We start from the raw sequence: 22,350 nt of genomic DNA, 5'->3' as shown, positions 1-22,350 counted from the left end.
ACGTTATAATAAAATAGTTAATCCTTCAGGTGCCACAAGACTCTCTTAATCCTGTTTTTTGTTATTGTTTGGTTTTGTTATTTTGCTGTAGAAGACCATCCCTTGTTACACTATGACAATATGTTCAATAACTATAGCTATTGTGGTTTATAAAACACAATGTACGTCTAGCACAATGAATTAATCCAACCAACTATAATTTATTCAACAATGCTGCATTATTATACAATAATAGAATTTTTCTGGAATATTTTGAATCTATTTTTCAGAAATTATTAAATGCAATTCAGTTAGGTTCAAACATAGCATTCTTCAGTTTGAGACTATGGGTAAATATGTAAAGGTAAAGCTTCCCCCGCACATGTGTGCTAGTTGTTTCCAACTCTAGGGGCCGGTGCTCATCTCCATTTCAAAGCTGAAGAGCCAGTGCTTGTCCGAGGACGTCTCCGTGGTCATGTGGCTGGCATGACTAGACGCCACAGGCGCACGGAACGCTGTTACCTTCCCACCGGAGTGGTCCCTATTTTTCTACTTGCATTTTTACGTGCTTTCGAACTGCTAGGTTGGCAGAAGCTGGGACGAGTAACAGGCGCTCACTCTGTTACGCGGCACTCGGGATTCGACCTGCCAAACTGCCGACCTTCTGATCGACAAGCTCAGCGTCCTAACCCACTGAGCCACCGCGTCCCATGGGTAAATATGTGAAATCATATAAAATGTTTCAAATTTACTATTTCAAATGTATTTGAGACATTAGTTATTTATGTAAATGTATGTTTGAATCAAAGGAATAAACTATGATTTAAATGAACCTTTATCAACCATGATCACATTCTTGCTTATAGGGAGCCCTCAGATCAGGGAAGGGTTAAGTGTTAAATAGAAATTATTTCACAGAAGCATTTTTAGGTTTATGTTACAGATTGTTGAGTCATGATCACATATAATTTGAATTTCATTTCAGCACGTTCTCATGGGTTTCAGTGTATTAAACATTCTTTTGGTTAATTTCTATTTTGCATGTTCATTTAATAGACTATAAGATTTAGAGGAAAATAGATCCAAGAAGCCTACAAAATTTATGACAATTATTAGTATATTTTAGAAAACTATCTCTGGTGAAGCGCTTCTAAAATGTATGCAGAAATTATTCACATATTACATTAAATAATGTAATATAATTATTACATTAGTACATTTGCAGTGATTCCAATATCAACATTTTTATAGGTCAATAATGACATCAAGAACAGTTCATTGAACTGCCAGTTCAGCCAGTGTCTCTTATCAAGAGTGGCAAAGGAGGTGAAACATTATCAGCCTTCAAATGTTGATGTCTGTTGTTCACCACAGCAAAATCAAACAACTCACAACTTGCACTTGATATTCCTTGTCTATGCTATTCATTTAAAACATTGATAACTCACCTTTTATCTAGAAAATCAAGAAAACTGTCCAAATATATTCTTCACAACAAACCTATGAAGTAGTTTAGATGGAGAGATAGCAAGTGACACCAATGATTTTCATGACTGTAGATATTTGACATGAAGTTTTCTAGTCTTAGCTCAGTTTCTTAACAAAGAAATTTTAACATGCTAGAGGCTCATCTTTGGATTTTATAGTTATGGTGGTGCACTACCTATTCACTATAAGAATCTGAGGTTCAAAAAATATTATCATTGACCTGACATTTGTGGAAAGGCTATTTATTCAGTTGTGTTAACTAAAAGGGATTATTTTTGCCAACTCATGTACAGTTCCCTGTGCCATTTCTCATACCAAACATAATCTTTGAAAACAGATATTCCAAATATTTACAGGGTATTAGAAAATATCACTAGCCTTCCTTAATAAATCTATGATTTTTGGGAAGGTACTATGAATCTTCAAAAAGGTATCTCAAAAGTACATGAGTTGGCAAAAATAATTCCTTTGGGTAAACAGTCTGATATAGTGTACATTTTAGGGGGTTTAAATTTCCTTGTACCAAAAACAGACGTACCACACAGAAGTCTGAGATAATCAATTCACAGAAACAATATTAAGCAGAAATTAATACATCATCAATATTTTATTTTCAATAAAAGAGTTTAGCTATTTCCAGTCTTTTTTATATATCAGATATAAAATTCACATGAAACTCTCACAAAAAATACTAATATTATTTCAGTTAGAGGAAAATTCATTTCCTCTAACGAAGGTGGGAGAAAAATCTAATAAATAAATTATATCCTAATTTATAATATGGAAACAGTTAGGTAAAGGTAAAGGTTCCCCCGCACATGTGTGCTAGTCGTTTCCGACTCTAGGGGCCGGTGCTCATCTCCGTTTCAAAGCCGAAGAGCCAGCGCTTGTCCGAGGACATCTCCGTGGTCATGTGGCCGGCATGACTAGACACCAAAGGCACACGGAACGCTGTTACCTTCCCACCGTAGTGGTCCCTATTTTTCTACTTGCATTTTTACGTGCTTTCGAACTGCTAGGTTGGCAGAAGCTGGGACGAGTAACAGGTGCTCACTCTGTTACGCGGCGCTCGGGATTCGACCCGCCAAACTGCCGACCTTCTGATCGACAAGCTCAGCGTCTTAACCCACTGAGCCACCGCGTCCCTAAGAATGGAAAGTTACCAAGCAACAAATATGAGACAGATTTTTTTAAGTACATTTAATCCCTAGCTTCTGCTCTGTGTGGCTGTGAAAAATAATTTTATACCAATATCTCACCCTACTAAGATGACAAACTTCTACATCAGTGAGCTTTTAATATACTGACATCTATGTTACTATCAGGTAGAAATAAATAAATAAATCTGCTTTTGTCATTCTTATCAAAATATGCCATGTCCTTCTTTACTTCCTTTTGGATCATTCATATTACTTATTTTGCATGATGTAACACAAACTATGGCAAATCAAAATAATGCAGCCATCAAACTGGTTTAAGAGTACCTGGTGGTATTAGTATCAAGAACTGAGGATGTTATGCTGAACTTGAACTATAAATATTACAAAGCATGTAATCACCACCAAATTATCAGCATACTCTCATATAATGCTGGGCATTTATTTATATAATGGCGGCCCAATGGCTCTTTGAAGGGAGATATAAACAGTCCCTTATTCAAAATTCCACAATGGGAAAGTTCTGGGCTTTAATGGGCCTTTAAAAATGAGATGCCATTTCCCGTAAAAGAATTGTATGCATTTTGGGCACCGAACAAATTTTATATTATCTCTGCAGCAGCCATAAATTGAATGGTTTTGAGGAAGATCTGTATGAACTGTTTTTTCTTTTAAAAAGTACACAAACATGTTTTTCCAAAAACAGAGAGAGAGAGATGACTATTAGGAAAAAGTGAATGTTTAACTTTTTCATGGAAAGTTAAATGTCTTACCAATTAAACAACTAAAAAAACTCCATTTTTATGACCCTGTAATCCCTTAAACAACTAAAACTAGTAAACTACATGAAAAAGTATAAATAGTTCTGAAAATGTAATCAGGAATTTGGAGTTTCCTTTTAGAATTCTTCCACATACAGTAAGGCAGAGACATACCGTAATCTTTACTGATTGTACCATATTTGTACCAGATTTTTATGTGTTGCTTTTTGCCTTTACTTTGTAAAACCTGCACTTCATACCCTAATCCAGTGATGGCGAACCTTTTAGAGACCGAGTGCCCAAACCGCAAAACAAAACCCAATTATGTATCCTTGGGTGATGGGTGGGCATGGCCCATTGGGTGGGTGTGGCCCATTGGGTGGGCATGGCTACGGTGGTAACGGTAGACTGGGTGGGACTAAAAAGTTCAATCAATCAATTCCAACATTGTGAGATCTTTTTTTTAACCGGAGAAGTTAAATTGATTGAACCTTTTTTTTTTGCACATGGCGGAGTCCTAAAGCGAAAATGTTTTATGAAACCCAGCTGAAGGCCTAGGACTGGGGCGACAGCGCGCATGCCCACAAAGAGGGCTCTGCGTGCCACCTGTGGCACGCGTGCCATAGGTTCGCCACCACGGCCCTAATCCTTCAGAATTCGATGATGTTCGTTTCTAAAACTTATACCTATCAACCCGGATTCTCGTTTTCAAAGTGTCAATTTCTTCTTTTCAAGTGTCTTTATTTTCAAGGGCTGAGATGGCACAACAATTAAAAACTAAGGGCTGGAGTGCACATATTTTGCCACGGGGATGCTGCCATCACCATCCTGGCTAGAACATACAGAAGTACTTACTGTGTGGAGCTCCGTGATCATGCACTGATATCCCATGCTCCCGTTTTCAGCAACATCTCCACCATGGCAAATGTAGCTATGTGCTCCAGCCCTAAGAATATCAAATGCAATATGTTGATCATAACTAGGCCACACCAGGTACATTAAAGTGATATACCATATATAATCTGCTCAAATTAACAACTCCTCAATGTGATAAATTTCCATTTCCCATCTTAGTACACACCAAAGCTTCAACATTTCTCTTTGGTCTCAAGTTCCACTATATCACTGAGCTTGTACCCTGACTAATTACAATCTCATGAAAAAAAAGTTTTGTCTACCAAAAGTTTTACATCCCACACATGCATTTTTAAAAGAATATTTTCAGAATTTTAATTCAGTTTAATTCTGAACCCTTAGTTATCAGTAAGATTTATCAACAAGCTTTTTAGTTTCCAGAGTCACTTATTTTTTACAACCACAGAAGATGCTTGTTTGAACTCTTTTAAAATTGCCTAGATTTGGGGTCAGACATTAGATTCAAGGTCAGTGTAGAGCAGCGGCTCCCAACCTTTTCTATACCCTGCAACCTTAGAACGCTTCTGATACATTCTTGCACCCCTTACAAAGTTAAAAATAATGGCAACAAATTATGCATATACACTATAATTTTGAAAACCCAAATTTTCGCACCCCCTGGAATATCGTCTTGCACCCCCAGGGGGTACGAGCACCCCCGGTTGCGAACCCCTGGTGTAGAGGATAGATTGATTACTGAAGGACCGTTAACCATGAGAAAAAAAGCAAGATAATTTTTTAAAATCTCTCTGCCCATGCTTCTACAGGTAATCCTCAACTTGTAACAGTTCGTTTAGTGACTGTTCAATGTTACAACGGCAGTGAAAAATGTGTCTTGTGACCATTTTTCACAGTTACAACCTTTGCAGCATCCCCAGGATTATGGGACCAAAATTCAGATGATTGGCAACTGACTCCTATTTATGACTGTGTCCCAAGGTCATGTGATCATCTTTTGCGATCTTCTCACAAGCAAAGTCAATGGGGAAGCCAGGTTCATTAACAACCGGGTTACTAACTTATCAACTGCAGTTATTCACTTAACAAATGTCTCGCTTAACAGCAGAAATTCTAGGCTCAGTTGTCGTTGTATGTTCAGGAGTATCCGTACTAGCCCAGCCTAGCCCATTCTTTCCATCACCCAGTGTCATTTCATAAAATATAAAGTTAGCAAGGGATCTAGAAGATCATCTAATACAGAGGTTCTCAATCTTTACTTCACCACAGAGCCCCTTTAAATACTTTTTGTGGCCATGGACCACTAAGACTTAACTCATAACATTTCTTGAAGCCTTCATGGACCCTTGTGACATCGTGGGCCCCCTGGGGTCCGCAGACGACAGGTTGAGAATTAGTGATCTAATAAAAGCCTCTGCCAAGCCCAGGAATCTACTACTGCATTATAACATTTAATAACTTAACTTGAGAAGCATTCTTCTTCAGAAATACAATTTTATACAAAGCATAAAGTTTTAATCATCATCATAGTAAAAGAAATGCTAAAAATGTGCACCAAAGGGTACTGCTATCAATCCTAGAGATGTAGATTAAATATTGAATTAGCAAAGACCCATCTTCTCCCTAGAACTAGGTCCTGCCAAGTTCTCTAGATTGGGGGTCCCCTTAATAAACAGAAGGAACTCCTCTAATTGTAAGATAACTCAGTTCAAGTTTCTCTGAATACCTTGAAGTGGAAAAATGAAAACTAGTGGTTCATGAAATTCTGTATATGTCATAATAACCATAATAGCAGATGCCAATATATTATGTCAGCATTAATTGTAAACCATTGTAGTTTAGTCTTTTAATCACAGAAAAACACTAACTTTACGAAAATTATGGCAATGACATGAATTAGCAACACAAAGGACTTGAAAGATGGGGGAAGAAGGGAATCTTATTTGATTCAAATCAACTATGCAAAATATATGTTGTATTTTAAATGTGTTTTCTATAACTTTTACTCAGACTACTTAAATGTAATTCTGAGATATGTCACATCAGAGAGGCTTTTAACCCAGCTATTTATTACACAATATATAAATCCAGGATTTTTATTAACTGACATTAATGATACTTATAATATTACTTCTGCAATAATTTCTTATTTCTGCAATATCAGAATTGTTTACCAAATTCATTTACTAATCCCTTAGTAAGACCACTCTTGTAAAGGTGGGGGCTTTTAAAATGTATTCACAATTCCACTACATTAAGGGGAAGTTGATGAAGATACACACACACACACACACACACACACACACACAACAAACACACACCTTAATAACCACACTCTTGTAAATTTAGGGGCTTTTACTTTACCATAGCAATTAATATTAAAACTTAAATTACAGGGTGGATACCAGGTGAGGCACCCCGGGAAAATAGGTGCTGGCAATGGGAATTGCCAAGCTGCTAACCCCAAGGCACAAGACTGGGTGAGTGTGAAACCCAAGAGACCTCCAATCTTCCACCCCACCAGTTCAGTACTCTGCTACAAAAAGCTCTTCCATCAATACAAGATTAACCCTCAATGCAGTCAACTTGAAAAAGCTGCATCGTTTCAGTCATACCTTATACTGTATGTGGTTTAAAGAATGCAATGCTGCATATTTCATGAACTTGGGAATCAGAATAATCTCTCTTTTCTATGGATAATGTGTACAAATACTGGAGTTATATTTCTGTATTTGCATGGTTAATGGTTTCTAATCCTGTAAAGAAAATATGCATGTTATTTAAACATTGCTATGAAGGGCAACATGCTGAAAACACAAGCTAAACACAGTCTGATAAGAGAAGAAAACTGAGAAGCTTGAACTGCAAATTAATTAACAGAATTCTCTTCAGGACAAACTCTGCATGCCCTGCTCTGGAAAGTACTCTAATCTTCTGAAGCAGAGTTAGGCAGAAATGGTAATGTACAACATGGAACAAATGTCTACCACTTTGGCCATTAATACTCTTCTGAAAAACACCATTTGACACATCTCACTATAACTGAAAAAAAATATTTTTCAAAATAAAAGTTGAACTAAATTCAAATTATGCTTATTAAAGATTTCTATATAAAAGATAGAGAAATAATTTGTAAGGAGGAAAGATACCGTGCTTGTGCTTCTAGTTAATTCAAATGAGCTAATGAGAATAACTGTTACATAACATATTCAAAAACTGGAAGTTGATTTGATGGTACAGAACACAGTGGCTCTGGAATCACGACATATTATAAACAGTCTCAAATTCCTTTCTTATGTAGTGCTTCTTAAAATATTGCCAAAATTATTTGAGGATTATTGATTTTGCAATTAATGCAAATATTAATAGGATCAGAAGAAAATTAAGGTAAGTTTTACTTGCATCATAGTTAATATACATGAAAACATTTTAATTTCTTCAATATCACATTACTTCATCAAAGTAGAGATATCTCAGAATTTACTAAAGTGGCAATATGAGCTATATTGACATTACATTTCTACAAAGTAGGTTTTAGATGAAAATTAAAAAACACAAGGGATGGTGGTTAGAGTATTTTATTTGGAAAAAGAAGAGCAATGTTAATGAAAAGTTAATTTAGAATGAAATTTAGTGGTATGTTTTCACTGACTGTTACAACACTGGAACTGGGAGAGAACTTATTCATAAATTATCTATTCCATGCTGTTTCAGATGTCTGCTAATCCAGAATTCAGATCACGCAGACCCTGCCAGCAATTAAAGACCTAAGTATTATTCCCTTGGAGAGGGAAGAATATTGAGTAAGCTTATCTCTAGATACTATGGTAGCATATTGGTTAACATCTCAATTGCCAATTTGTTCTGCTGTTTTGATATATACTGTGTTTCCCTGAAAATTAGCCCCACCCAGAAAAAAAGCCCTAGTGATTTTTTAGGGTGCACCTAATATAAGCCGTACACCAAAAATAACCTGGGGGGGGTGGCCAGCAAGGCAGCGAAAAGCATGCAGGGGCCAATGGTGTCTGGCAGCAGCCGCAGCTCATGTAGTACAGGTAAGTCCAAGAACAGAGGCAGAGTTGGGGGGGAGGCGGGGGGGAGGCACGCTGCCCATTCCATCCCACCATCTCTCAGTTTGCCCGCGGACACGCTGGGGCAGGCAATCTCAACGCACCACCCACTCCGTCCCACCGCCTCTCAGCTTTCAACATGTTTTAAAGATGGGAGATACTAATATCTAGTAATGATAATTTGCATATCAAGGTTTCAAATCCTTTAATTCAATGGATTGTTTACTTATACAGATATTCTAAAATCAGAAAAATGAGCATATAACATATTTTTCACTCTACATTCACATACACTTTATTCAAGATTCATCTGTTTATCTTTTTATAATAGTTTGAATTACTTATTTAACCTTCGAGTCAGTCTCAACTCTTGGTGACTGCCAGGACAAGTTCCTGAAGTTTTCTTAGCAAGATTTCAGAAGTGGTTTGCCCTTGTTTTCTTCCTAGGGCTGACAGTATGTTTGACCCAAGGACACCCAGCTGGGTTCATGCCTAAGCCAGGATTAGAACTCATGATCACCCAAAGAGACTCTTTTCAAAACTATTAGTGACATTTTATTAGAAAATATATTGATATAATTGGCAGCTTTAGCACAAAGAATGTATATAACACTCATGTTTAATTACAGTATAAGCACAAACACGCTTATAATGATACTAGCTTAATTTTCAATATTTCAGAACTTCAATAAAGGAACACAATTGGAAATAAAATGGTCTATAGATTTAATAAAGACCAAACAGATACATGGTTATACAGTTCAAAAAATTTAGAATCACTATACAAATAAACGGATTACATTCGTGTAAAAAATCTCTAGAATATGCAAAATGTTTACTTATTAAAGAATTTAGAGTAATAAAAGATAAAAATTTACCATTTGTGCATACTTGCACCAGTGAAATATTATCAAAATGATTTGTTTCAAAATCAACAAAATAGTAAAATAATTTTAGAAGTAAAAAATGGTAGCGTATTTAATATACAAGCTTTTAAAATGTAGGATTAGGAATTCCTAAATAAATGTTCGTGAGAATAGTACCGTACAACTGAATAAGAAAATTCCATTTAGTTGAGAACAGCTTTTTATAAAATAAGTACTACTAATTTAAGATGCCAAAAGAGATCTTAAAATTAAATTAATGATTGGTTCAAAAGGATTTTGACCTGTTAAATTCATGAGCAGCAATCTATGAATTAAACTTTAAAGCAGTTTAATCAAACTGAATGGGGCAGTAACCCTGACTAATAGATTAAGAGACTGCAGTAGCTTGCCTTCTCTTATTTTCCCAGCATGCAAGAGCCTCCAGAACATCAAGGGGTATATTCTCATTCCTAAATAGCACAAGAAAGCCCAATGTATCCTAAAAGACCAATTTTAAAAAACCCATATTTCAAACTTCTCCCTAGGCATACAGATTCCAAGGTAAAATAGGTAACTTTACAAAAAAAATTAGGGTACGGCTATATGCATATTATAAGAATAGAAGCAAAAGCAGTACTAATTATTTGGAGGAATTCTACCTAAACAACTTATGCTTTGGATGACTTCCACATAGGTAACATCCCTGATGAATAGAAATTAGTTAGAAAGAAAAAAAAATAATAGAGTTAACATGCATTGATGGCATATTATTGTATTCAATCCATTCACTTCCACTGTATTTATAGACAAGTGACCAAATGAAGAAAGAAATAACTATAATGTTTGAACCCAGGATTGTAGCTCAGTATGCACAAACACGTCAGGATAGTAAATCAGTTATAAACCATGATTTGTTAGTATGTTTGGTTGCCCTTTGCTTATAATACTGTATTGCAGACATGTCAAACTCGCGACATCACGTGTATCGGAGCTTTTTCCCCACTGCCGGCAATGGGGTGGGCGTGATTTCCTTGTGACGTGTCCGGCCTGCGGGCCGGCAGTTTGACAACCCTGCTGTACAGCTTCAAATTAACTGACCCCCATTTAACAGTCCCCATTTAAGGGACTTTGGATGCAATGGACCCAAACAAAACCTTAAACCATAAACTAATTGGTTGCGTTCAAAATATTTTACCTTCTGGTTAAGTTTTACCTTAAGTTTATAACCTATGCAGTTATTACTCATTTGCATAATTACAGCAACCTGAAACAAAAGACAACTGGCCTCAATTAAGTCTATTACACTTAATTTCACTGTATTAGCTTCAGATATTGCACACCACTGCCTCTGCCTACCTTGCCGCCCTGCCAGCCTATCTGTCTTGCCACCCTACACTTCACCCTCTCTGGCAGCTCTGCCAGCCCTCTCCACCTGAGCTTGCTGGCCATGCCATCCAGCCAGCAGTTGCCTTACACAGGGCCAAGCCAGATGTGCCTCATCAGCAGTGGAGATATCAAAGATCGGCTGAATGCAGCAGGATAGTGGAACACAGGGCAATGGGGGAGCTGGGGCTTTGCACTATAGTGCTGGAGTGGCTGGCACCAGCATGGGGCTTGAGGTGGCACTTCTAAGTGGTAGTGGCAAGGCTGTGGCTAGGCCCAGGGGCATCGAGCCGAGATTGAGCTTCTACTATCCCAGCACCACCACTGAGCAATGCCACAATGCAGGGCAGTCAGACAGGGAGAAGGGAATAAGCAGCTGGCGGGAACTGAAGAATCCCTGTAGTTCAGACATGTCAAACACAAGGCCCGGGGGCCAGATCCGGCCCGCGAAGTGGTTTCATGTGGCCCGCAAAGCCATCCTGGAAACAGTGAGGGAACGGCCCCCACTGCCTTGGCCCTGGCCCAGAGACCCTCCTTTTGCCAGAGACCCTCAGATCTGTCCCACTCCTGCCCAGGCCCCCTTGATGCGAACGATGTAGAGCTGGCCACGCCCACCCAGTAGGCCATATGCACTCTAGCCACGCCCACCCAGTAGGCCACACCCACCCTGGCCATACCCACCCGGCCCCTTGAGGGCAACCACAATGCTGATGCGGCCCTCAATGAAATTGAGTTTGACACCCCTGCGTGTAGTTCATAAGTGCAGGCAGGATGCCAAAATTTGATCATGTGATTGTTGGGGGGGAACCCCACTCCAATGGACATAACTTCAGTGGCTGAGCATAAGTACCATTTGTTCAATGCCACCATAGCTTTGAACAGTTGCTGAACAAATGGTTGTAACTAGAGGACTACTTGTACATAAAATATCTAATCCACGTCATACAGGTTGTCTGAAGATGTTCCGACAGGCCATCACAATCTGAATAATCATGTTTAGGTAGGCATGAAATAGAGAAGTTCCCCGAGGATCGACTCCAAGATGAGTCCAAAAGCTTGGAAGAAAAAGCCTCTGGTCCCGTTGACTGACTCAGATTGGATCCTCCAAGAACATTCAGCCTATGTTTATAGCTTATGAATTTCTGGTTGGTTTAGTCATATGGCAACCTCCTGAGGAGCATGTACAAAATGTTTATTTGTCTTTGAAGTAAAAAAAAAAGAATGTCACTAGGAGTATCTGTATGGTATTAGCTGTTCAATAATAGGATGGAAAACAGGTGTTGATGATTCAAGAAAAGTTTAATACCTGCATGTTTAACATCTGATCTTTTTAAGGAAAAGGAATAATAGAAGATCATGCGCAAACCAAGTAGATATTCTTCTGTGCTTAGTATCAAAACAATTTACTCAATCCTTTGTAGAGAACACCAAAGCACTTGGACTATGCTTAGTTGGAAAACTGATTAATTCTAAATATATCCTGTAGCAATTAGCAGATTTAAGCCTAAAAGCAATATTATGAAGACTGAAAATTCTATTTATTCTATATACTCTATGGATATGTCACCATGCTGCAACTTCTGAATAAAAAGATCATACAACTGTACTGTTTAAACGTCTAAAAAAGTGTGCAGAGAAGAGTAGCAAAGATGATAAGGGAGCTGGAGGCTAAACCATAAGATGAATGGTTGTGAACTAGGTATGTCTGGCCTAAGAAAAGAATGAGGGGAGACATTGCAGCTCTCTTCCAGTACTTGAGAGGCTGTCACAGAGAAGAGGGGGTTAACTTATTTTCCAAAGCACCCGAGGGAAAGACAAGAAGTATTGGGTGGAACCTCATTAAAGAGAGATCCAATCTTGAAGTAAGGAGAGGTTTCCTGATAGCGAGAACAATTAATCAATGGAACAGTATTCCTTCCAGAATTGTACGTTCTCCATCACTGAAGGTTTTCAAGAACAGACTGGATAACAATTTGACCAGGATAGTATAAGGCAGGAGTAGGCAACCTTGGCTCTTTTATGACTCGTGGACTTCAACTCCCAGAATTCCTTGGGAGTTGACGTCCACGAGTCATAAAAGAACCAAGGTTGCCTACCCCTGGTATAAGGTCTCCTGCCTTGACCAGGGGGTTGGGCTAGAAAACCTCCATGATTCCATGAATACAAAACATATCAAATCCCAATGAAATTCTGTTAAACTAGTACATTGTCAAAAGAATCCCAAAGTTCACAGCAATCTTGCAAAATATGCTAAACAGAATTTCTATAATAAACTAACATTTTTCTGTCAAAATGGTGACAGTTTAGCACACCAGATAAGAACTTCTCAACTGCTCATTCATTTTTATGCCTGTTAGATGAGAATGTGTAAATTTTCTGATATGGATAAGAATAAGAGATGAACTAATAATACTATCATGGGTTAACAGTAGTCTGGCATAATAATGCTAGCATCTAAAAGATGTTCTAGTTATGCAAGATGTTATTTTTTTAACCTGACAAATTCAAACAACACATTTCTTTCCCTTTACAATTTATGATTTTTTTAGTGATCTTACTATGTTGCTTTCCTGATTGCTACTAGTCATTGTTTTAGGATCTAGTTTGTTTTAAACTTAATAACTAGGAATGAGAATTGTAAGTCTGATTCTTGTGCACTGAAGTACCATAGAACCCCAAGTAAATAAATGAATTCCCATGGATAACAATCATGTGTACAGCAAAGTCAGACTGTTGAAATCCCTCTGATTGTTGTAGCACTTTTTCAAACAGCTGCAAGGCGAGGAATTACTGCCAGCCTTAAATGAAACTGTCTGGTTTGTAAATTTTTATCGATATCTACAACTCGAACAACGAAGAATCTCTCATACACCCAGTCATAAGATTTCTAATACACAATGTATAAATTTCTAAGCAAATACAAGGCAGGCTGCTGCTGTCTGCAATCCCAGGGCCCAAAACAGGACGCATCTACCTTCTCTTTTCTGTACCAAAATGTTCATCTTGCATCCATAAGGAAACCCCCTGAATGAAGATTTCTTCATAAAGAACAACATGATTACTTCTCATGAAAAGCCTAACTGGTTGGCACAAAAAGGAAGCAGCTATGGTGTTGAAGACCTGATTTAAGACTAGTCAGTCCAGAAATAAATGCACATATAAACACATTCCCAAGTAAAGTCTCTAATTAATTCTATCTTTTCATGCAACAGAATGCCAATGTAAAACTTCCCTGGAGGCTTCTCTACCAATAATTCTACAGGTAGTCCTGGACCTACAACCACAATTGAGCCCAAAATTTTTGTTGCTAAGTGAGAATTTTGCCCCATTTTATGACCTTCCTTGCCACAGTTGTAAGTGACATCATTGCAGCTGTTGAGTTAGTAACAAAGTTGTTAAATGAATCTAACTCCCCCATTGACTTTGCTCATCAGAAGGTCACAAAATGTGATCACACGATTCTGGGACACTGCAATTGTGATAAATATGAACCAGTTGCCAAGCATCTGAATTTTGATCAAAACATGATGGCGATGCTGCAATGATGTAACTTTGAACAGTCACTAAATGAACTGTTGTAAATTGAAGACTACCTGTACTGAGTTAATGAAATATACCAGTGAGGAGCATCAATACTGTAAGGAAACCCTGGATTCAATTTTCATTTTAGCCATCACTGAAATCGGCATTCCTTTGTAGCAAACTCAATTGTGTAATAAAGGTCACATAACTTTTTATATGACGCAATGGCTACATTTTATATAGGGTTTTTTTCCCTATCATGTCTACTCTCTGGAATCACAGTACACACATTTAACAAGATTTTGGGTCTGATTTTTGTGAGAATCACAAAGGTCTTTGAAACACTTTGTTTTCCCCGATCTTATGAAACTGGAAGAATATGGACTACTGCAATGCATTCTACATAGAGTACCCTTGAAGAATACCCTGGAGTTTCGGCTCGTGCAGAATGTGGCCATGCAAGCAGTTTTGGATCCCTCAAGGGCTGCACATGTGACAACTCTGCTACATGAGCTGCATTGGGTGCCAGTTTGCTCCCAGGTCCAATTCAAGGTATTGGTCCTCACTTTTAAAGCCCTTTAATGGCACAGGACCAGATTACCTGAAGAATCGTCTTGTTCCAATTACATAACCCATCCCAACCAGTAATGCAGGAAGCATATGTTATGGACCCTGTCGGTTAAAGAATTTTATCTGATGGAGTCTAGGAAGTCAGCCTTCTCTGCTCTTAGAAATCTCTAGCTCCATAGACAACATTGCTGAGAGTTGATGTCCAACATCTTAAAAAATGCATAGGTCAGGGAAAGCTGTAATACATGTCTCTGACACAATTATATATTTTAATAAAAATCTCACTACAGTGCTAAGGTTTCTAGAAAACTTTTTCTACAAAATGAAGAAGCTAATATTCAAAATCAACAAGGAAACTAATAAAGCCGAACCAGAAATACATCCGGAAAAAAAATCAGTTTTCATTGCATTATGTAAGCAAAGCATTAAGGTGGTCAATAATCACATTTTTTATCCTATTAGATATTTTTTCTGGGTATAAAACAAATAAAACAAATTTCAATTGCTCTCCTTTGGCTTAAAATTACAAGGGATCCTCTGGAATAATTAAAAATAGCACTATGAAAGATGCCAAAGAAGAGTCTTCCAGCTATATGGATGCTGCTTAGTCTGAAGCATTAGCTGGCTTTCTTTTTATAATTCTTTGGCTACAATACCAAAGTACAGCTAACTCAGCAAATTTTTAAAAGGTTGAGAAAGAAAACTCAATCGCTCTCCTGCATTCAACTCTCCCTTTAGTTTTTCCTTTAGATTACAGCTCATTTCTAAAATTACTTGATTCTGTTATCTGCTGCTTGTCTGATGTAAATGAAACCTACTGGAACATTACTTTCAACAAATCTTTTCAAATACAGGCCAGCACTTTATAAGTTATAATCTTTAACAGTAAATTTTATTTTATTTAAACACCTTTATATGGCCATCTAACTCACACATAGCGACTCCAATCTTGTAGGGGTGGCAATACAGGCACAAACACAATGGCCACTTGATCCGCTCCATGTCAGCCTGGGGTCTCCAGGTTCACTGACAGAATATATATTTTACTAGTTTAACTTTTGGTTTGCGTTTTATGTGCTATGGATGTCTGAAATAGAGACTGGTTATATGCAATTCACTATATCTTATATGAATCAAGGTAAAAAACCTGAAGCTCAATAGATTCAAAGAGTCTTCCATTCATAAGTAAAATACTCTTCTTTCTTATCTACACAACCTTCTCAGCAATGTTTCCTATGAAATTGGCTGTGGAAGATTTTTATTCCCTCCTAAATATACGGTAATAAAAATTGTAGCAATATAAAAATCAAACAGGACATGTTTGGAACTTTGGAAAATTTATAACATATTTTATTTAGAGCTGTGTCATTATTCCTTAATTCATTACATTTATATGCTGCCCGTCTCATTGTCAAGCGACTCTTTACAACACGAGTGTCAAACTCGCCACGTGACATGTCACAACGTATCACAGCTTTTTTTTTTGGCATTGCCACTGGCCTGTGCTTTACAATGAAAAATTTGAGAGAGGAATTGAGATGGACTTTTAAAATTCAATGTATACTGAACCATTTAACTCTAAGATCCCAAATTTTCAGTCCATAAATATCCATTGCCCTATTAATATTTTATTGCCAAATTCAATGAAGATTTTTTAAAATAAAATAATCAATGCAAAGATGTTATAATAGAATTAGAATAATTTAGGATATTTGAGATTGCTGATAAGATTGGATAAAACAAATACACATTTTATTGCAAGCAAAAAAAGCCTGGGGAAAGGGCTTTATTTTGTGGTTACTTAAGAAGGAAACCTTATAAAAAAAACTAGGATACCAACTCTAAACTTTATTTAAAAACTGACTGCAAATCTGTTTCATAAATACCGAATACACATATAGAGGACTATATACTTTTGATTTAGTAATTAAGGCATCAAGTTAGAAACTAAGAGTGTGAATTCTACTCCTGCTTTAGACAAGAGGCAGCTGGGTGACCTTACGCCAATCACTTTCTTTCTGCCCTAGGAAAAAGGAAATGACAAGCCACTTCTGAAAAACCTTGCCAAAGAACTTCAGGGACTTACTTATCCAGGCAATCTACAAGAAGTAGAACAATTGAACTGAATGGAAAAAAACTTTTCAATCCATATCAATTAAATATTAATATAATGATATACTTCTTCCTCTATTAAGTTACTGTGTCCTTAGATTTTTACCTATTCTATAGCTAGCAAAAATGTTTCCTTGATTCATGTATTCTATATAACTAATGATAATATTATTTGGGTCTAAAATCCTGTAACAAATTTAATTACTGTTAACACCACACCCATCCAGCAGTCGGCAAACCAACCTCAATCAGTTCACAATCTAAAAATATACTAGAGGCCCCAAACATTTTTAAATGTAATTATGTACAGTAAATGGAACACATTGCTAATTGATAGTTTTATGAGTATTTGCCAGTATTCAAGCAATTTTGGTTACACCACAGCTGTACTGGAACACCATGTTGGAACATGAATAGCCACTCACACATCATAAATATCACAATATCTCAGATAGTACTGAAAAGTCTAATACATAGACATAACAGCCACCATATGCCTAAGTTTGTGTACATATGATACATCTGATTTATTCTGAAAAAAATGCTAATATAGTTTTTATTAGAATTAAATGGCCACACAAGCACCCATGTTACAAGTAGCCTAAAGAAAGGTAAACCAATAATATGTCTATGTTCTTAAACAACAGCTGTACATAATTAGGTTTTTTCCTCAAGTTGGTTAAGCATGCTTCACTAAGTTTTAATATTTGTTCCATTTTGAGTTAGCTTTATATATGAATTCAGCCATTAGGCTACAATTAATTATCTTATTTAGTATCCCTGCAAGGTAGCTTAACAAATCAGTTTTAAGTAAATCATGGTTTAGAACAATGTATCAATCCACCTAGTGAAAAACACACCTTTCATGAGTTAAAATACAATTTCATCAAGTATGTACTGCCATACAGATGGCTCATAGAGGTTCACCTGAAAAGACATAAAGCAGTTTATTCTTTTTCTTTTGACTGGAAGCACTGTTGTTTTAAGTAATCCATTTTGTTTTTCATGTTACAATCATAAACACATTTACTTGAAAGTAAATATCACTCAAATCAGAACTTTTAGTTTAGTTCAATCTTGATAAATCTGAGCTATTAGTGGAAAGTAATATTCTTACTTACACAAGACTATTCAAGGCAAACCTATATTACCATCGCTGGCTTGGTTTGTATTACTTCACTTTCTTTGATCTTTTATAAATGGGGGGGGCACTTAGCGACCAAGAAAATCTAAATAGGGTAAAACCAAGGCAAATAGGCATGCCTCTTAGGACCCACCGAGAATTATCCCAGCCATAAAATTAAGAATAGATTCTCTCCAGAACGTTTCACTTCGACGCAGCCAAAATCGTTTTCACAACTCCCCATCAGCCATAAATTATACCAAGAAGTTATGGGGCAGCTCAAATTCCTCTCTATTCGATCTCCTGGCGGCAAACCGCAATTGCCTCTCTTTTTTTTCTTTTCTCCACCTAGCAAGAGCCTTTCCCGTCTTCGTTGTCTCCTGCAGGTTTAATTCCAAAGCCTCTCCCGGGGGATTCGCTCAGCGGGGTCCCGCTGCGCTCACCAGTCTCGTTCAACGCCCGCCCAGCCGACGCTTCTGATGCTCCGCACAACCCCGCAAAGCCAGAGCGCGCCAACCTGCTGTCCCGATGACAGCTGGCTGGAGGCGGCAGCACCAACAAGCGGCAAGGGCTAGCATCCCTTTCTGCCCTTGTTAATAAACGGAGGTCCCGCAGCCTCGGACGCCAGCAGACAAGATGTCCCCAACACGGACTCAAGTCCTCCCCCCCACCCCCGACAGGACAGGCTGATGCTCCGACTCTTTCCCTCCTCCCGAAGAGAAGAAAATGAGGAAGCAGCTCGAGAGAGAGAGCCAGCCCAAAATGGCAAAAGCAAACGGGGAGAAAACCAGACTCCTCCACTGGGTCGCCTTCCTTCGCAGACAAGCTGCAAAGCAGGCATCCCGTGCAAGAGGGCGAAGCAAGCCGAGATCGGTGGCGGCGGCGGCGGCGGCAGCGGGGTTGCAGCCCACTCCAATGCAGACGCCTTTTCTCTCGGCGCTCCTTGCAAGCGCCCGAGGCAGAAACTCAGAAGCCAAGCTGCAAACGCGGCTGGGAGGGGGGGGGAAACTGCTCCTCCCGCAGTTTGTCCGAGCCCCGCTACTGTGCACCGTACACACGTACCCCTTTCCTCTCCAGCCGGCAGCCAAGCGTTCCTTACTCCACCCGATCCCGTCCCGGGTTCCGACCGCGAAACAAACACACACACACACACACACCCTTCGCACGAAACGGGCGCCATACCTGCCCGCTTCTCGGGTGCTGTCGCTTCCCCGCCGCGAGGGCTTTTCCCTCACTCGAAGCCTCCCACTCCTCTCGTCATCTAAAATGGCGGCCGGGTATACAGCGAGACATTTATTGCAAACCCATCCAAGCTCTCGGCGCTCGCTTTCTCGAGTCTGGAGCGCCGAGACCTCAGCGTCTCGAGCGGCTTTCTGCCCCGCCCCTGGGGCTCTCCCGACTGTCTCGCCGCCATTTGCGACTTCTACCCTCGGGGAGCCAGAGGAGGGGGGGGGTGGCCAGAAATCCCCCCCCCCGCCAAGAGAGGCGGGAGAATAGTCCCGGTTAGGAGAGAGCGCGGCAGGTGCTCAGTGTTATTGCTGCTTAATCTTGTTTAGGTGGATTAAGTTTCCCAGATGTGCCTCGTTTTCATGTAGGTCTTCTAACCAATGGAACAGGGGTCTTCAAACTTGGCCCTTTTATGACTTGTGGACTTCAACTCCCAGAATTCCTCAGCCAGCTTTGCTGGCTGAGGAATTCTGGGAGTTGAAGTCCACAAGTCATAAAAGGGCCAAGTTTGAAGACCCCTGCAATGGAACATCAAGAGGGGCGTTTTCCTGCCATTTCCCCTCCGTTTTCCTGCCATTTCCAGCTGATACGCCGAGGAATGCATTATTGCTTGTCCGTACTTCTGAGACCGGAGAGTTACTACGACTAAGACTGGAAGCAATTGATTAATCTAGGGCTGCGTTAACATAAGACGCCAGCGCCTGGTGTGCTTGAATTAATCCAGGTGCTTGCCCGGGGGGGGGGGTTACTTCAAAATTCACTGAACCACAAACTAACGTACAGACTAGGTTTGCTCTAATCGTTAAGCAAGCAGGCTTCAGCTTAGTCCAGGGGTAGGCAACCTTGGCTCTTTTATGACTCGTGGACTTCAACACCCAGAATTCCTGAGCCAGCTGTGCTGGCTCAGGAATTCTGGGAGTTGAAGTCCACGAGTCATAAAAGAGCCAAGGTTGCCTACCCCTGGCTTAGTCTGTATTGGGCAAACCCAACCTGTCACATAGGATGAAATAGACAATTTTAAAAAAACAAAAACAAGGTGTGCTCGTAAATCGGAAAACAATAAGGTCTTCGGCTTGTTATAAAAAACGAAGCCCTGATTTGATTTAGCGTGCGTAAGCCCACTAAAATGTGGCTCACTCAATTTCAAACCATTGTATAGTGTGATGATTGAATCTTATCATTTTGTAATGATTTCCAGAGCGATGGCCATGCCAGAGTACTTAGTTTAAGCCTAAGGGCAAGATTGAGAGGCAGAGAATCTCGCTTTTCACCTCAGAACGTTCCCAAATCAGTCCCACCAACACTGTAAAAAGAATGGAGCAGCGTTCCTGAAAAAAATAATGCAGAGGGCAATTACAACTTAGCCTGCAGCATAGCCAAATTTAAAAAACAAAAGCTGTCTGTCGCTATTTAAAGTGGGAAGGGAAAGGAGGGGGTAATGTGAGGGGAAAGCATATCCAAAGGGAGTGGAAAGTAGAAGAAATGAGGTGGAAACTGTGATCCAATCAATCTCTACTTATCCTTAAAAGCACCATTGGGAGCAAAAAGGAAAAGTATTTCAACACTTAAGAAACTAAGGACCCTTCTACATTACCATCGTTTTTCTATCTGTTTCCTTCTAAGACACATTTGAAGCACACACATTTGTCTTCACTGCTGCTCTTAAAGCACAGAAAATATGTGGTGACCACCAGAAGTCAAAAATTATGCTCCCTCCACCTGAACAAAAAGTGCAAAAAAACAGTGTCCCAGGTGCCCCACATTCCTGTGGATCCTGGAGAGGAGAGGGAAGAATGGAGAAAGAGTGATCCATATATATACTTCTCCTTTCCCCCCTCCAAATGCAATGATTTTGCTGTGATGGAAAAAATCCAAGTTGCCTTGCATTCACTTTGGTGCATACTAAAGTATTTAAAATCTAATGATTTTATACTGGCAATTTTGCAATTAATGACTTCTCAATACTTAGTATGTTATAGTGCTATGATGCTATAATAGCTAGAGTGGGGGAATAAGTCCTAAGCAAGGCACACAGATACCAGAAGTTCTATATTAAAATGCAGCCAAGGATAAGCTACACTGTTTTGGCATGTGCAATTCCTTGTACCCCTTGCAGGGTGAAATTGACACACATTCTTCCCCCTTCTCTTTGGCAGGAGACCAGTCAATATGCAAAATGCTAGACTGCTTGCAATTTTTTTTTCCAATGCCTGCTTTGAAAAAAATAGATTGCTTGAGCCAAGAGGAGGCTGGTGAGAGAATGGACCTCCCGCAATCTCCAGTGTTGTGTAAAGTAACTTTTCTCAGAGTTTAAAATAAAGTGGCTGAGTGCCAGAAAAAGCTGAATCGCTATCAAAGAGCTAACCTCATCCAATTGGACAAATCTAGTTTTGAACTGAGGCAAAATCCTTATGTAGAATTAAACGTTTTAGTACAATGCCTTGAAGATTACTTTGTTTCCTGGTCTGTACTCACTTCATCAATTACACTATTTTTTTACCCTCATATAAAACCTGTACTATAAATACCATGCATATTTGTATGATAGGACAAACCACTCTGGTTGTTTAATGGGGACACACAGTCTGCTTTCCTAATCCTTTCCTGTATAACTTCATTTCCCCTAACTATTGTCAAAGTCATTCTTTGGCTAAGCATGTTGTCTCAACTTGGTTCATTTTTTATTAAAACTATTCAGAATTTGAAAGGCATAAATTATTGTGTTTTCCAATTCCTATTTGTGATAACCTGAGAACCAGTTTGGTGTAATGGTTAAGGCATCAGACTAGAAAGCAAGAGAAAATGAATTCAAGTCCCACCATAGCCATTAAAGCCAGCTGGGTAACTTTGGGCTGGTCACTGAGTATTTTTTAACTTAAAGCAAAGATTTGGAATTCAATGTACCTGTTTTGTTTCCTCCTCTCAATCTATTCTGTTTTATAAATCCTGAGTTCCTACATTGTACTAAGCCATAATTTCTTAGCTATCCACCTATTGTGAATTAAAACATAGTTTATTATGTAGTAGATTATGCTGCCCCAGCTTCTTATGTTTTGAATCATGGTTTGGCATATGTAAATCAGCTAATCATTGATAAGGCATATGTATATATATTAAAAACCTTTCAATGCAAAATTGTTTCACTGAATTCACTCAAATGCACATTTAAGTACACATTTACTTAGGATCCAGCTGTACTTCAATTAAAACATATACTGG

General features: G+C 38.8%; 1 protein-coding gene across 6 annotated transcripts in view; it reads right to left on the bottom strand.

Annotated features, from left to right (window-relative positions):
* Positions 1-19,259, bottom strand: part of RAF1 (Raf-1 proto-oncogene, serine/threonine kinase) — a 62,575-nt gene extending 43,316 nt beyond the window's left edge. The window contains exons 1-2 of one of the 6 annotated variants that reach the window (XM_083352667.1): positions 19,087-19,259; positions 4,241-4,331 (exon numbers count right to left, since the gene is read on the bottom strand). In XM_083352667.1, coding sequence (XP_083208793.1) covers positions 4,241-4,276 — 36 coding nt within the window. In that variant the 5' untranslated portion in view covers positions 4,277-4,331; positions 19,087-19,259. Of the gene's footprint in view, positions 1-4,240; positions 4,332-17,641; positions 17,709-19,086 lie in introns of those variants that run through there. The other 5 variants (XM_083352663.1, XM_083352664.1, XM_083352665.1 and 2 more) reach the window with 5 other exon arrangements.
* Positions 19,260-22,350: the final 3,091 nt, after the last annotated feature.

The sequence above is a fragment of the Vipera ursinii genome (assembly GCF_947247035.1).
Source record: "Vipera ursinii genome assembly, chromosome: 2".
Lineage (NCBI taxonomy): Eukaryota > Metazoa > Chordata > Lepidosauria > Squamata > Viperidae > Vipera > Vipera ursinii.
The sequence above is the reverse complement of the archived record's forward strand: the minus strand, read 5'-3'. Positions and strand labels throughout refer to the sequence as shown.